Consider the following 16,025-nt stretch of genomic DNA (forward strand, 5'->3'; position numbering starts at 1 on the left):
CTACCGCATGCAGAGCCCTTTCATGTAGCCTATACACTGGGGGCTTGGGGGGAAAACGACACAAAGTGTGTGCCTTTGTAGAGTTTATCTTTTCAAGTGTATTCCGTCATTTATAAGATATTGAATTATATTCTAATGATAATACCCATGCGCATGAGTAACATCACAAATAGGCCTATATTAAAGTGATTTTATATCTATACCTTTCCATGAAGTTACCATAAGACATCGGACCATTAATGAAACTCTATTCAAATGCAATGAATTATCTTGCCTATCGTTGCCAAATGGTTTCTAACTACACAAGCACAATCACAAAGTGCTTAAATTGCACTCCCTTAGGTCAATTAGATGGAATTAAGTTGTTCTTCGCTGAACCTGCATGTACGACTGTTTATTTTTGATGGTAATTCAACCAATATCAGAGCTATTAATGAGATGTAAATTAAAATGTTGTTTTTATATAAATCTATATAAAGTCCAGGGTAACACCTTTCCACTTAAAAACATAATGACTTCGGGTGGTCACTGAAAATCGGATGCCCAATTGACCATATGGTAGGCTAATTATAGGTCTAACTGAAAAGTATAATTTCTAACGGGCGCCCATATAACATGATAAGAAGGCTGCGCCTCTCTCATATCCTTGCAATGTGATTTGTTTTATTTTGTGTGAAATACTTTCAATTGATTTGTCTCGCAGATTACAGTGCACTGCGTTATGAGTGAACAATCTTGGATTAATATAAGTGCAAATCAATTAATACGTTTCATTAAATTATTTTATTAATCCAATTCAAAATAAAAACACAACATTTCTACACATTAATACAGCAAGTGGTTCTGTAGACGGTTCTCTTCAGTTCTCTTTTTCTACAGGACAAATAAACTATAGGCCTTTAGGCCTTTTACTTATCAGAAAATAAAAATACTTTAATTAAGGCGCAGCCGAACTCTTTCGGTGTCTAAAAAGAGCTTTTCCCCATGTGAATCCTTCTCTACTCATATAAAATATTTACACAAATCAAAGATGAGCGAGCAACAGACCTCCCCAGCTCCCCATTGCGCAAAGTAAGTGAATATCCGTTGACAATGTTCACGCGCTCTCCAGGTAGGTCACCCAGGCAGACTCAAAACTATTATCATAAATCCCCAAAGTAGCGATTTGACTTAATACGGGCTATACTACCAAGGCCTCCACATGGATTTGGAGTAGGTGATAGTAGGTATGTTCTGGGCCTCTTGGTTCTGCGAAGGCTCACTGGCACTCTGGTTGTGCTCGCTGTCGGTGTCGTCCAAGTCCGAGCACAGGTCCTCGATGGAGGAGGGGGCGGGAGAGAGGACCGAGGACAGGCCGCCTATACTCCTGCCTCCGGGTGATGCCAGCGCAGCGCATAGCGCCTCCCTAATCGGCCAAGTGCTGCCATTGTTACTTGAGGTATCCGATATTAAATCCATGAACATGTCCTGAAAGTGTTCCTCGTTAAGGGGCATGCACTCTAACAGATGGTTGAGGAGCTCTGCTGCGACCGTTGCATCTATCCCGGGACAGTTAGACACGAACATATGGACCTCGTGCATGCATTGGATGTAGCCAGCCGCGAATCTCTCACTGGCTTCTCGGTTCAATGATTCCGTCTCTACAAAGCAAAAAAAGAAAAAACAAAGAGGTGGAATAAGACACGTTGAATAATAAACACATGAACAGGTGGAGATGGTAGCCTTACAAATGTTAATCTTCATGCAAGGCCAGTCAGTCATTAATCATTATGTGCTCTATTACCTTGAGTACGATTTTTTAGAATGTGTTCCACTCTCTTCACTGTCATCTCCAGAACCTCTGCGTTCTCCATCTTGGACTGAAGCTGTGAGGACAAGAAGTAGACACGGATTACGTTTCATATGTTCTGTAAACATTTGGGTTGAGGCTCCCGAGTCTCTGCACAGCGTAGGGGAAGGTGCGGAGGAGGTGCGCCAAACTCACGTCAGTCTCGGTAAGCATAGTCCGGAGCTCCTGCAAACTCTCGTTGATGCGAGCACGCCTCTTCTTCTCCACCAAAGGTTTTCTTGTCTGTAACAAAACAAGACAGGATTCCTGTGTAAATACTTTGTAACAGGAGGGCCATATAGACAACGATTTACAATGCGCACAACATCGTAACTCCAGTTCAGACGCCCCTACCTTTCTGTCTCCTTTATTCACTCCATAGTATTCATCCTCATCCAAGCAGAGTCCGTTCTTGTTGGGTCGAGCCGAGGGGGCCATGTTGTTTGGAGCCCGAGCGGTGCAGAGATAGCCGTTTTGTATTCCACTGTGCTAGTTCTCCGGTCCGGTAAGCAGAGCAGCTGGCAAACGGACCCGTTCAGAGAGAATCTATAAACTACAGGCGCAGCACCACGCGTTTATTGTGCAATCCTAGCGAGACGTGCTGTTGGCGCTGAGTAGTTGTTGTAAGTATTTATAGCGCCTCATTTGCATATGAATGCCGGATTTTGGCTGCACCAGCCAGGGGACAACAGCGCGCACACCGTGGGAGCCAATCAGCGCTCGCTCCTTTGTCTTTGACCAGCCCTGGCTGCGCCGTGCGGATCAGTAGCGGTCACAATAAATCATCTTGTGGGTTAAGTGACCGACGACGATTTTTTTGTCGTCATACGTTAGCTGTACAACATTTTGAAACCGTTGAGATGCGCATTAAGTAGCCGACTGTTGGGGATGGGATTGTGGTCAAAATATTATATGAATTAATGTAAGGGACACTGAGGACATTGTCATGCTACACCAGGTAGTGTTCAGTTATGACATTACATGATTGTAATGTCTGACCTGAAAACGAAGTATGAAATTTCATTTTTATTCTGACAACGAATAAAGTAGCTAAGGAATGAAACAAAAGGTTAATGGTCACATTAAATTGTGCAAGCTGTAATTTTAAAGACGTATTATTTTGATCATTGTTCTGTAGATGTTCATTATTTAAATTATATACGACATGTTTCTGACAACCATTTTGTTCTAATATGACTTGAAAGATTACATACAGGACTACCTCAAAACATTCATCCTTTTGTTCTGCCCAAACCCCTTCCTATTTTATAGTGCTTTGCCGTCCAAGACTTTAAGGACGTCTCTCTGCGCGGATTGGCGGATGTAACGCGATGCCTTCAGTTAGCAGCTGCTGGCGGCGGCCCCTAGGCCAAAACTGAATCAGCCCGGGGAATTAAGGGCCCTTCCCCAAAGAAAACGACAGGTGTTAGCCTGCGCCTCGTTTGTTCTCGTCGTTGTTTAGTGACTCTTCTGATTTGTGTGGAATGGCACTCTCACGCACTGCAGATAGGAGATATAAGAATAGGAAGCACTGAGTTTCAAAGTTGTATGTTGCGCAGACTATAGACTATTGCCTTTAATTGTATATTGTGCAAGCTGAGCGAGTACACTTGTAGGCCTATGTTAAAGACAACAACAATTGGGTGATGGTTTCTCAAATTGGTCCACATCACATATTAAGATGCCAAATTCCAACGTTAGTTAGTCTTTTACACGCACAATGTACATTTCTTTAGCATATATGTTTGAGACAAGATCTCAACTCTTGCCCTTGTTGCATGTGTTATGTATGTGTACAGCGTATTGTCATGCAAATTGCCCCCACAATAGAGCATTGGTGTTCATTCCAAGTGCAGGACATTTTATTTTTCAGGTAGGGTAAACAAAATTATATCGTTTGGGATCACTTTTTACACACGGTGTTTCCGCCAGGGCAATAAATAGAGTAGGCTATCTACAATCCCAAATGATGACAGAACTCCGGGGCTTTGAAGTGGAGGGATTTGGCACCTCGCCACCCCCACGCTTCGCTCCAGATCTCCCTTAATGGTCTGGACTGTGGAGAGCGCAGCTGTCTCGGCCCGCTTTTGTTCGGGAACTCGCAGAGGGGCTGCAGGCGCCCCTTCCCTCCTCCACAACTCCTACCCGCGGGCTTCATTAGATCTGTCGCCAATTATAATGGGTTTACCATTGGGAGGGAACAGACAGTGTACAATTTTTCACACAGATTCAAGTAATGAACCATTCCCTAGTTATGGTGGCAACAATGTGGAGTTAAAAACGCATATAAAAATTCATATTTTCAAATTTATTTTAAGATGATGGTAACAAGTTCAGTAGCATAGCATAACGTCACTGGCATATTCCCAGGGTCATTGTCCAAGTACCCTAATGTTGACCTCCTGTGGTTTCTAAACCACCTGTTAACCAAAACATACACAATCCACACCCTCATCAGCATGCAGCTTTATCATAAACATAAACGGAAGTTTACAGTATAACAGTTGTATATTCTATACAATTAATGGAAGCTTATGGTTTTCTTATAATTTTTCTTGACGGTTTTATTTTCTGCATTTGATTAGTGATGGTTGGATCACATCACAGCTTCTGAATCAGTAAAGGGTAGTGTAGGTTAGGTTTAGTCAAATTCAGATTATCCAACTCATCAAAAGAGAATGACTATCCAAAGGCAAATAATTGAAAGTATGTAAACCAGATTATTATTTCAAAATCTGTGGTATGTAATAAAATGGTTTGAAACAAGGTTTGAAATGTGAAAAAGAGACCAAGTGTACATTGCATATACATTGTACTTTATTAATATTGGTTAAAATACAAAAACGGAGGAAGTATAAAAGCTAAATTATGCATAGAAGCTAAGGAGCAAAGTTGAAACATATTATTCAAAAATAAATAAAAAGTTAATACAATAAATATAAGAAAATATTAATAAGAGCCTTCTACAATGCAGGCTACAGGAAGTCAACTTCTGACTGGAAGTACTGAAAGGTCTGTATAGAATCATAGCACACCTAAAATACACTGGAACAAAACCGCCCCACACTTTAGTCTTCTGAGTAAGCATATCTATAAGATACATAACAGAGGAGGGTCTAACATGGAAATTGAGAGCACAGGCCAAAGTCCCACAACATCCTTCACCATGGTCTCCACATCTCCAGCATGCCAAGATGAGGGCTGTGGAGGTGGGGACTGCTGGCCAGGAACAGGGCCCTTTCCTGGGCCCCAGAGGGAGAGAGAGACCCCTCTCTCTGGATCAGCCTCCCAGGCCGTGGGTCTCCTCGGGCAGGGGTGCTTGGGGCAGCAAGTCCCTGTCTGGGTGGAGGGACATCATGCCGGGTGTTAGACTGCAGAGTTGGCTCTTCTGTGGATCTGGGCAGGGACTTGAGCAGGTGGTTGAGCAGACGTGAACCCAGGGTTTTGTCCATCCACTCACAAGTGAGCAGCATGTTATGGACCTCGTGCATACACTGGATGTAGCCTGTGCTGTACTTCTGTTGGGCCTCCAGGCCTAGAGTTGGATCTGGTGTGGGATGGGCATGGATGGAGATTGTCAATTAAACATGTAATAGCGCCTCTTTGTGGAGGCATTTAGGAACTGCAAGTAAACATTGTAAGTTTGACATCTATTTGTCATGGTCATTTCCCAAGCCAATATTAACAAGTTTTCTTTTTTATTGTAATTTATACTTGTTGTCATTGCCTTCTTCTGACTATACGTGGACAGTATTCTAAAGGCCTACTATGTACAGTTGTTGTAAGAACAATAATATGCAACAGTTTGCCCAATAAACAGATATTGTGATTTGTTTGAAAACTTACCACAGAATGTGTTGCTCTGAATGTTCTGCAGATGTTTCACTGTCATCTCAAGAATGTCGGCCTTTTCAAGTTTCGATTGCTGATGAGAATAACTGAAGTTAGACTACAATCCGCGAATACTGATGGGCTAAAGAGCTACACAATTTTATGAAAATTCTAGGCTACAGAAAATAATATACTCACGTCAAGCCTGAAAGCTCCGACGACAGTTTCTTTAAGTTGGTCCAAACAATTATTTATCCTTTCCCGTCGTTTCCTCTCAATAAGTGGCTTTCTCAGCTGAAGATGAAATGAATGAAAATGTACTCGGTTAATGTTGAGTAAGTGAATATACTGCATATGCCTAGTCACAAACTAAGGCACAGATTCACAAACACTTAAGATGAAGCCTACATCCTATATCCTATGAAAGACACCTGTGTATGTAATCCAAGGAAAGTAGTCAAATACCTTTCTCTCTTCCTTGGCACTTGAGTGTTTCCCCACGGTATGCGCCATGGCAGAAGCGGTCATGTCTCCTATACTGCGCGCTGGTTGTGTGAGAATGACTTGCCTGTCAGAATCTTAGATCGTCTTTGGGGCAATCCGCGCGGAGCACCCCTCCTATTTATAGGACAGAATTAGCATGTGAATGCTCAAGCTCTTTGGCTGAGGTATTTTCCCACACACGGGGTCGCTCCCAGCGGCCCGCTCCCATCAGTCAAGACTGACAGGTCACTGCCTCTATTCAATAGCCGGGCTACCCGCCCTGAAAAAAAAAAACACACAAGCGACAGATGTCCAGCCTGAAACCATGCACCCCCACAAAATCCTCCCGTTTCCTCTCCCTCACTCGCTTCTCATAGGGCATCACGTGACGCAAAGCGCGCGGGTTCCCCCAGGATTGTCATTCCCAGGGACGAACAAGAGTGTGCAATTACCGTCGATACACCGGGGACCATTCTGCTATTCACGTCAATGAACTTGAGCAGCATTACCTGGAAAAAGGCGAAACCAATCCCCTGAAATTTCACCAAATAGGCTAGACCAATACCCATGCCCCTTCGGCTATTGATGTTTGTTTTTTTACTTTGCAAGTGTAGCTATACTGTGACCCGTTGATCAACCTCACCCACCACACTTAAATTAAATAAAAAAGTGTTTTGGAAGACATTTGGTAGAGATATAGCCTTGATTTTGAAGGCGTGCATTCAAATTTATGTTAAGATACAGGTAGGCTATTAACTTTAGACCAATCAGATAAACATTAACATTGCTGGGGAGGCAGGGTTATTGTCATGACATTCCACACTCATTCCGATGCTGTATTTAAATTGTGTTAACATTGTTGATTTGACAAACATACATGGTAGCAGATTGTGCTTGTTGATTATCACAAATAAAACTCACGAAAAAAAATATGATGGAAAAAATTTGACTTGAATCATATCGTCATAAAAGCAAGCAACAAGTGTTAAAATGCTCAACATCTGGACAAAAGTTACGTGCACCGAGGAAGAAAGAGCAGATGCCACCAAAGTGACCAGGGACAGATGTCCCGCGCGCTGGTCCTTGTTGAATTTGAAGGAGGGGTGGTGGGGGGTCTGTTTGACTTGAGCCACGCGACTGCCAGGCGAATGTCCGAACGTGGGAAACTTAGTCAAACAATGGGCTGTATTCAGGCAAACTTAATCACTGTGAAGACGGTAACCCCGCAGTTGAGTTGACAGTCCAGTCGGAGAGGATGGTCTTTCTGATAAAGGTGGCCGAGGGGCAGTTATGGCAGGTGCGACCACTGACCGCTCGGTAGGTGTGGCCCACACAACGCTATATGTTCAATTGTGCTGTATGCTGCCTTTATTGTTTATTCATACCCAATAAAGTTGGTTTAGCAGGTTGTGTGCATTAATCTGAATTCAACAGGTGTCATAGGCTACAGTTAACACTTGTAGATTTTGCACGTTACATCAATAATTTAAAAAAATATTCGAACTATTTACAATTGGATCTTTTAAAACAAGAATATGCCTGTGCAGGGATTAGTCGAGCATGTCCCTGGACCAGTTAGAGTCCACTTTCTAAAACTCTCATTCAGTATTGCGTCTCTCTCTCTCTCTCTCTCTCTCTCTCTCTCTCTCTCTCTCTCAAGCAGCTGGTATAAGGCTGATAAAAGCAATTCAAGACGGAAGGGTGTTTGTGTTGGTGCTCCTGGAAACATTGACAAGATTTGGGGAGGAGTTGACAGTACAATGCGCAATGGGACATCTGGACACGCGACCCACGTGCAGTCAGCCTCCTCTCGTTTGTCAAGTGGGCCACACACATGCTTGATCGGTGAAGGACAGAAAATAGAGACCTACGGTTTAGCTTCTTGCTTCAATTATATCGCCTGTATTACAGACATCGTATAAAAAGATCGGCAATCTGGTTTGTCTGTAGGCATTAAGGAAACAATTAAACGTCGTCAAAGTGCTTGAGACTTAGTTTTCATTTTAAACGTGGATTTGTATTATAATGATATTGGGTTATGACAAAGATAAATTGTCTTGGCTGCTAAACTGTTCGGGCGAAAGTGGAAAAACTCAGACGTAAAAGCTAAACAAGTAGAGGGTGACTCTTTCATTCCATTCTGTTTTACCATCTGGCCACGCGTCACCCTATAGTCTACAAAAGGCGTGGGAATGACAATGGCACAATGGTTGCCCGCATTCCCAGACCCAAGCCTTGCTTGCGTCTTGGTCATTAATTAAGAAAAACTAAATGAGTCGCTTTGTGTCGTATTGGACATTGGTGTTTGACATACTAAGTCTGCATCTAATGTTTGCAGCACCTAACCGCGGACAGCAAAGAATGCTCGAGCAAAGTTTTCCCAATTGAAAGCTGCACTAGGTCATCTTATAAAACAAATTCAGAAATTGTGTGAGCTTCCGCACTTTACATCATCTGTGTCAATAAACAACTCTTAGAGGGCCTCATTAGCTAACACAACATGTTTGACCCCTTCACTTTTAGCACATTTTATTTTATTGTAGATGTAATTGTAAATGGTTACATTTACTTATCCTTGAATATGTGTCTATAACTTGATTTGGCTCCACCTGTGGAAAAATGAATTGATTGGACAAAGTTTACAAAGACACACGTGTGTACATATGGTTCCACAAATAATCCATGATAAAATTAGGCATAGATTACAGCCATTTCTAAAACTTTGAGTGTCCCACTGGCTTCAATAATAGTTAAATGGAAAAAGTTTGTTACCACCAGGACTCTATCTAGTAGGCCATCCGGCTAAACTGAGAAACAGGGCAAGAAGGACCTTGTCAGGAATAAGAAGTAAAAAACCTTGATTAATCTCACAAGTCGTGGCACACACACATGCATGCAGGGTGAGGTGTAACACACACGTGCTAAAGCGTCCACCAGATAAATAAGCCTTTTCCTGTTTCCCATCATTCTGACCTGAGAGCGTTCTGTTCTGCAGGTTTAAAAAAAATATATAATTGGGGTTCTTCGCAGAGAAAATATATGTGAGTACAGGTAGAACCTGCAAACTCCACACAAAGGCCTGGTTGATGGCCCACCTAAGCACCGAACATGTGCCCCAAGGCACTGCAACACCGGGCCACAAAAGGAGGTGACCAAGAAACCAGAGGTCTTTCTGAGAGATGATGACGTCCTCAGCAGAGACGGGGAACCTGCCGGAAGGACAACCCTTTCAGCTGCACTCTGTCAATCAGGCCTTAATAGGAGAGTGGTTAAACAGAAGCCACTCTTGAGTAAAAGGCACATGATGGCCCACTTGGAGTTAGCCAAACGACAATTAAAGGACTCTTGAGAGCATGAGGAAAGAGATTTTCTTGTAAAACGGGACAAAAATTGAACTCTTTGGGCAGATCGTCGAGCGCTACGTCTGTCAAACACCAGGCACTGCTCATCACCTGCTAATACCATTTCTATGGTGAAGCTTGGTGGTGGCAGCCTCGCTGCTTCTAAGTGGCATGGGCAGGGAGACTGGTCAGAATTGAGCGACCTCAGACTGGGGCAACAGCTCAGGACGACAATGACCCAAAGCACACAACCAAGACTTTGTATTTGGGACAAGTCTCTGGCTGCTCTTGAGTGGCCCAGCCAGAGCCCAGACTTGGCTTAATGGCTTATTCACTTATTTAACTATGATAAGTCCATCAAATGGAAATTCAGTATGCATAAGCCACTTTATCTCAGTATCCGATTGCACTATGTTGACCATTCACGCTGCTCATTCTATTCTTATTTTTATATATATTTATATTTAAATTGTTGTATTCTTAGATTGTTTAGTTCTTAGAAATAGTTAAACTTTTGTACTTTTACTTAATTTAAGATCTGTATATGTTTAGTGTTTTGCACCTCCCTGCCACAGTAAATTCCGTGATTGTATAACTTACATGGCGAATAAACCTGATTCTGATTCTGAGACTTTATCCCCATAAAACATCTGTGGAGAGACCTGAAGATGGCAGTTCACAGACCCCTCCCATCTGCCAGGAAGAATGGGATAAACTGCCCTGACCCAGCTTGTACAGATGTACCCAATAGGACCTGACCCAGCTTGTACAGATGTACCCAATAGGACCTGACCCAGCTTGTATAGATGTACCCAATAGGACCTGACCCAGCTTGTACAGATGTACCCAATAGGACCTGACCCAGCTTGTACAGATGTACCCAATAGGACCTGACCCAGCTTGTACAGATGTACCCAATAGGATTCACTGCTTTTTGGGGGAGGGGTTCATTTAAAATTGCATTTACGACACAATACTTTCTGAAGCCATTATGAACTCCTACTGTATTCAATTTAATTATCTAGTCTACTTATTAGTAACAATCAATTAGGTAGCCTAATAGGCAAGAGAAGCGTTCTACATTCTACATGTTTTAAGTAAGTTGTCCAACTACTATAATTGTTACTTTTATAGTTGTTGACTTATTATTCATTTAATTATAGACTATAGAAAGACTAAAGACTATGAAAGTAGCTGTGTTGAAAACTATTAGTTTGATGCCATCCTAAAAGTATTTTGAGTTATTTTTGTTTGATGAGTATTTTAAATTTAATGACTATGGTCCTTCAGATGAAATGTTTTAGATAGATGATACCAATAAATATGTTTAAAAGTGGGTATTCATACATTCATACAGTACAGCAGAAAATTAAGGATCAGAAGTGCAGGCCTATACTTTTGTTGAACGTGAGCGCCACCAAATGGACTCACATAGAACATAGAATAGAATAGTCACATGGCATCCCAAATGTTCCCTCGCTGTCGCGTGTGACGGGGGCAATAGACCAAGCAGAAAAGGGCCAGATAAATGTAGGTCTATTTTGGGGTGGATATTTTCGAAAGCTTTAACCCAGAATTATTTTCATAGGGTTGCTGAAAAGATATGCAATGTTTTATTATTATTATATGTCGTTTCAATCAGTGTCATAATCCAGGCTACAGTAATTAAATAGGTTACATACGGACCAATATATGTTTGGGATACACGACAGTTATTGGCAAGAGACAGGCTACAAACAACATATTTGTGGGCATTAAATGTTTGACCACAAAACACACCCTTGGCTCAGACTGAAAACAAGCCGTCTCTTTGACGCCCCCGCCAAGGTCTAATAACAGAGTGCAGTAGGCTACTTTACAACCCGTAATAACCGTGCTGCAACTATTGAGTGTGGGCACTGAGCCAACGCGCCTCCTCGTTAGAGAGAATTGGAGCCTGGGGATCAACAACATAGACCCGTTTTGTCAGCCTCACATTAAAACCAGTTTGACGGGAAAAGTTGCGTGGGAGGTGCTTTGTCCCCTCACATTTACCCTTCAGAGCAGCCAGGTAAAGCCAAACTACACCCGGAGTACTCAAAGAAAAGGTGATTTTATACTGCCCAAAACTCAGCATGGCGTTTACGTTAGTGCTTAGCACGTTTGTAGGCTGTGTTTTTATCGCCATGGGCCATTTAGAAAATTCTCGGTTGGCGTCCGTCGATTTTAGTTCGTCTGTTCGCTCGGTGTGCAAACCACTTCCCAACACACTCTCTCTTTGCCACGGCGTCGGTTACCGGGAGATGCGTTTGCCAAACCTGCTTGGCCATGATTCGTTAAAAGAAGCTCAGCAGCAGTCTGCAGCGTGGCTGCCCCTGGTGTCCAAACTCTGTCACCGGGACACAAAGAAGTTCCTCTGCTCTCTTTTTGCGCCGGTATGCTTACCTGAGCTCACCGCTCCGGTGAGTCCGTGCCGAGGACTGTGTGAAGCTGTACGGGACGGGTGCGTTCCTGTCATGAAGGCGTTCGGGTTCCCATGGCCCGACATGTTTAACTGCAGCCGCTTTCCACACGGGACTGAACTATGTATTCCCGTCACCGGAGAATCAAATGCCAGAGACGTGGGACAAAAGAACAGGGGGCACGACGAGGATGCTCTGAAAGGTAAGTGTTTTTTAGTAGCTGTCGCATGTAGAATTCTGCTACACAGTTGTGTTTACATAAAACCAAAACATTCTGTGTCTTCAGGAGCAGTGATCTGTGACGCCTGCAGCCTGGCCTCTGAGGGAGATGTGGACATTCAGAACAACTTCTGCAAAAGTTCATATGGTGAGAAAGGGAGTAGATGTATTATACAGGGGTTACACTATGTACCCTATCTGCCCTTATAGAGCGGACCAGTGAAGGCAAGCTATTGAAAACAAATCTGTGGTCTTAATGTTGGTTCCCTTTTCCTGTTTATCGTCCTGCAGCCTTCAAGCTGCGTCTGGGCAGTGTGTCTGTGGTGGGAGGGGACCGCCGGGTGGTCCCACTGGGCCGGAGCCGTATCCTGAGGTGGGGGGGTGGAGGAGCAGAGAGGGCGGAGGGGGTCGGGGGGGCCATGGCCCACAGCGCCCTCTGGCTGTTGGAGGGGGGCACGTGCACCTGCCCTGGTCTGGATGACACAGAAGGCTCCCAGAGGGAAGGGGAGGAAGGGGCCCATGGTGGGGAGGGGAAGGCCTGGTGGTACCTGGGCCTCGCGGAGGCTCAGGAAGGGAGGCTGGTTCTTTCAAGGCTGGTGAGGTGGACCAGGGGGGACAAAGAGCTGAAAAAGTTCATCAGGAGTACCCTAAAACAGCCCTGCTGAGGAGGGAACAATCGACCCTTCCCCCCACCTCCCTCACTCTCCATCCAAGACACAGAAGACTACCAGAACCAGGTCACTATTTTTCTGGACATACAAGCCATAAACACATGAAATTTGAAGAGAAGCTCTCACCTTTCAGATGAATTAACAGTTTTGAGAATGGGCTGCTGTGAACCAGGGCTTGGTATGGAACCCCAGCCATCCACACAGCTGTGGTGCTGAACAAGAACACATGGGTGGGGTGGGGTAAAATAAAAGGTACAGTACTGGGCCTAGGAGCAGCTTCCAGAACCTGGCAGAAGGTTTTGTTCAGACCTTGTTGGATTTACATGTAAAATATCATTTCTACGGCATTAATTCAGCAAAGCAACATTTTCACTGTATGTATTTATATTAGGAGCTCAAACGTAGCCTCTCAGAGAATAGTAAGTCAATGTTATCAGATGTTGTTGATGTCATTAACTAATGTCCAATACATTTTCATAAAAATGAGCCATAAATACTGCATTCATTGGAGTTCTCGATCTTTCTGTTGTTTTTGTGGGAGAAGGCAACCTGACTCCACACACACCTCACACCTGGCACTGTTACCTGAACCCCAACCCTTCTGTACGCATCTCTCTCTCCACCCTTTTTACCTACTGTCCTTCTTCTTCTCTCCTTATGTCTATGATTTTATCTTCCCTGGCTGACTGGCTGTGTGTGTGTTTGAGAGGATTGATACGGCAGAGATAGGCAAGTCCCTGCAGCAAGACTTTTGTTGAAATCATGCCCCGTTTGTGACGAAGCATTGAAGCCGCAGGTAATAATGAATAATTGAAGTCTCAAGCTCTATTACCTTGTCTCCTTCCCACACAAACGCAGTCAGATGAGCTCGTTGGACATCATCTTCTCAGTCACTCTGCTTACACCAAACAAGTGGTTTCAAAACAGGTGAGTTTCGTACTGTTCTGTGTTTGAAAGAAAACAAAAGCTATGCTAGTGTATTTTGAGCTTCGATGTTTCTGACTGCAGACACTAATTTACTTACCTTAACTTACATTTCACATACAGTGGGAAGATTGTAGTACATCTGTGTAAAATAAAATATTTTCAGTTAACTTAATAATCATACTGTGATGCATTATGATGCTGAGGTTATAGTCTACATTGGTTCTGATTACTTGTGTTAAACATGTGAGGTATGCTTTGCTTTTCGCAGCTTAGGATGGTGTCACCTGCCATAGCGCTAGCTCTCCTCCCGCTCCTTCTGACGTTTATCATCCGGTACCGGCACTACTTTGTACTGTTCTACCGGGCGGTACTGGTGAGAGTGTGGAACGACTGCCGGACGGGGCTGAGCAGGGAGGAAAGGGCCTTCCAGTTCATTCTGACACATGCCACCCCTGGTGACCCAGACAGCATCCTGGACACATTTGACTTATGGTGCAGCAAGGTCGAGTTCATCAGTAATATTGGGCCTAAGAAGGGTGAGCACACCATAGAAATGTCTTTGGCCTCGGTCATACCACAGTCAGCAGGTTCAGCCTCTCCAAAACTGTGGTCAATGTTTTCTTGGTGCTCTGCCTAGGAAAATACAAAAGTAGCAGATTTAAATATCATGTCACAAGTTCATAGACCTCATTAAACACGGTTTGGTATTTTTCCTTGAAGGGACCAGGATGAATGAAGTCCAGGTAGATCTGGGCTGTGTTTACACTTCATGGTAGATAGCAGATGGGTATTAGGTGTGTGGTACTAAGATTAGTAGGAGGGAGATGTGATGTTGTATCTTCTTTCCTATCCTTACAACATGTAATTTACCCCATGAAGAAATACAATTATGGAAAGTGAGCCACTGAACCAGCTGATGGCGCCAGTCTGCTCTAAGAATCATTGGCGAACTTCTCTTGACCAAACTGGAACTTTTTCACATCTGAGTGTGTGTGTGTGTGTGGGGGGGTGGCTGTGTGTATAGGTAAGATCCTGGACCGCCTACTGTCTGAGCAGTGCCCCCTGACCGTGTTGGAGCTGGGGGCCCACTGCGGGTACAGCACGGTGCGCATCGCCCGGGCACTGCCGCTGGGCGCCAGGCTCTACAGCGTGGAGATGGACCAGAGGAACGCCACCATCGCTGAGAAGATCATCCGTCTGGCCGGCTTTGACGATGACACGGTGAAAGGGGATGGGGTTATTATGACCACCTGTTCGTCATATCAGAATGTGCTACTACTAATGACTTACTATCCATCTGTGGATCACGTATATGTCATGTGTACATCTGTGGATCACGTATATGTCATGTGTACATCTGTGGATCACGTATATGTCATGTGTACATCTGTGGATCACGTATATGTCATGTGTACATCTGTGGATCACGTATATGTCATGTGTACATCTGCCCGTATGCGTGTGGCAGGTTGAGTTAATCGTAAATCCGTCCGATGAGGTAATCCCTAAGCTGCGGTCAGAGTATGGGCTGGAGCGGTTGGATTTTGTGTTTATGGACCACTGGAAGAAGTGCTATCGCCCTGACCTGCAGGTGATACGACAGACTTACAACCTCACCTTCCTGTAGAATTGTATAATACCACGGATCTGCCTTATGACATCTTATAAGATACATGACTTCACCCATAAGATTTTAAAGGGCTTATGACCTCACCCATAATATATTGCAGTTATAACTTAACCCATAATACATTCTAGTACTGACTTTACCGTTAAATCTTCCATTACACATTACCTAATTCATAGCGTCTTGGCAGTTATGACTTGAATCACCTGAGCCTCACCTCCCTGTCTCTCCAGGCCCTGGAAGGCTCTGGCCTCCTGGGGAAGGGCTCCATGATCCTGGCTGACAACGTGCTGTTCCCTGGAGCTCCTAACTTCCTCAGGCATGTCCGTGGGTGTGGCCTGTACGAGTGGAGGATCCACAGGGCCTCTCTGGAGTACATTAAGGGCATCAGGGACGGCATGGCCGAGTTGGTATACCAAGGAGTCAAGTAGACACACAGGTTATATAGCAGACAGAGCTAAACACGTGAGCACACAGCTGTACAGTAGAACTGAAACACACCAGCATTAGATGTGTTCCAGTCCCTGCCATGTTTGTTACTAATGTTCCCTCCCCACTCAAACGCTGGGTTAATATGGTTGTATTGTCCCCTGGTGGTAACCACAATTACACATTTTATGAGAATAAGAATGTTTTATTAAAAAATCTGTGGATGCA

The 16,025-nt window shown here is 44.0% G+C and overlaps 4 protein-coding genes across 4 annotated transcripts; 2 read left to right on the forward strand and 2 right to left on the reverse strand.

Moving 5' to 3' along the window:
• Positions 1-764: 764 nt before the first annotated feature.
• Positions 765-2,486, reverse strand: LOC134029461 (transcription cofactor HES-6-like). Its single transcript, XM_062473556.1, has 4 exons — positions 2,183-2,486; positions 1,985-2,071; positions 1,784-1,865; positions 765-1,640 (listed from the first exon to the last, which is right to left on the reverse strand). Exons 1-4 carry the CDS (start codon positions 2,264-2,266, stop codon positions 1,186-1,188), a joined length of 708 nt encoding a protein of 235 aa, XP_062329540.1. The 5' UTR covers positions 2,267-2,486; the 3' UTR covers positions 765-1,185.
• Positions 2,487-4,621: 2,135 nt separating this feature from the next.
• her8.2 (hairy-related 8.2) lies at positions 4,622-6,290 on the reverse strand. The gene is made up of 4 exons (XM_062473558.1): positions 6,125-6,290; positions 5,858-5,953; positions 5,675-5,753; positions 4,622-5,375 (listed from the first exon to the last, which is right to left on the reverse strand). The coding sequence occupies exons 1-4, from the start codon at positions 6,185-6,187 to the stop codon at positions 4,990-4,992; spliced, it is 624 nt and encodes a 207-aa protein (XP_062329542.1). The 5' UTR covers positions 6,188-6,290; the 3' UTR covers positions 4,622-4,989.
• Positions 6,291-10,993: 4,703 nt separating this feature from the next.
• On the forward strand, positions 10,994-13,458 carry sfrp2l (secreted frizzled-related protein 2 like). The gene is made up of 3 exons (XM_062473230.1): positions 10,994-12,126; positions 12,211-12,291; positions 12,435-13,458. Exons 1-3 carry the CDS (start codon positions 11,598-11,600, stop codon positions 12,806-12,808), a joined length of 984 nt encoding a protein of 327 aa, XP_062329214.1. The 5' UTR covers positions 10,994-11,597; the 3' UTR covers positions 12,809-13,458.
• A 22-nt stretch (positions 13,459-13,480) lies between these two features.
• On the forward strand, positions 13,481-16,018 carry tomt (transmembrane O-methyltransferase). The gene is made up of 6 exons (XM_062473231.1): positions 13,481-13,547; positions 13,677-13,741; positions 14,010-14,277; positions 14,766-14,962; positions 15,210-15,332; positions 15,602-16,018. Exons 3-6 carry the CDS (start codon positions 14,016-14,018, stop codon positions 15,797-15,799), a joined length of 780 nt encoding a protein of 259 aa, XP_062329215.1. The 5' UTR covers positions 13,481-13,547; positions 13,677-13,741; positions 14,010-14,015; the 3' UTR covers positions 15,800-16,018.
• Positions 16,019-16,025: the final 7 nt, after the last annotated feature.

The sequence above is a fragment of the Osmerus eperlanus genome, chromosome 11 (genome assembly GCF_963692335.1).
Source record: "Osmerus eperlanus chromosome 11, fOsmEpe2.1, whole genome shotgun sequence".
NCBI lineage: Eukaryota > Metazoa > Chordata > Actinopteri > Osmeriformes > Osmeridae > Osmerus > Osmerus eperlanus.

Bases quoted from the DNA above. Each gene is read 5' to 3' on its own strand.
- LOC134029461 (XM_062473556.1), bottom strand. From the start codon at position 2,266: ATGGCCCCCTCGGCTCGACCCAACAAGAACGGACTCTGCTTGGATGAG. The intron at 1,866-1,984 runs GTGAGTTTGGCG...TTGTCCTCACAG, and splicing joins CTATGCTTACCGAGACTGAC to CTTCAGTCCAAGATGGAGAA. The intron at 1,641-1,783 runs GTAATAGAGCAC...TTTGCTTTGTAG, and splicing joins TCTAAAAAATCGTACTCAAG to AGACGGAATCATTGAACCGA.
- sfrp2l (XM_062473230.1), top strand. From the start codon at position 11,598: ATGGCGTTTACGTTAGTGCTTAGCACGTTTGTAGGCTGTGTTTTTATC. The intron at 12,127-12,210 runs GTAAGTGTTTTT...CTGTGTCTTCAG, and splicing joins CGACGAGGATGCTCTGAAAG to GAGCAGTGATCTGTGACGCC. The intron at 12,292-12,434 runs GTGAGAAAGGGA...ATCGTCCTGCAG, and splicing joins CTTCTGCAAAAGTTCATATG to CCTTCAAGCTGCGTCTGGGC.
- her8.2 (XM_062473558.1), bottom strand. From the start codon at position 6,187: ATGACCGCTTCTGCCATGGCGCATACCGTGGGGAAACACTCAAGTGCC. The intron at 5,754-5,857 runs GTGAGTATATTA...TATTCTCATCAG, and splicing joins TCGGAGCTTTCAGGCTTGAC to CAATCGAAACTTGAAAAGGC. The intron at 5,376-5,674 runs GTAAGTTTTCAA...ATCCCACACCAG, and splicing joins TCAGAGCAACACATTCTGTG to ATCCAACTCTAGGCCTGGAG.
- tomt (XM_062473231.1), top strand. From the start codon at position 14,016: ATGGTGTCACCTGCCATAGCGCTAGCTCTCCTCCCGCTCCTTCTGACG. The intron at 14,278-14,765 runs GTGAGCACACCA...CTGTGTGTATAG, and splicing joins TAATATTGGGCCTAAGAAGG to GTAAGATCCTGGACCGCCTA. The intron at 14,963-15,209 runs GTGAAAGGGGAT...TGCGTGTGGCAG, and splicing joins CCGGCTTTGACGATGACACG to GTTGAGTTAATCGTAAATCC.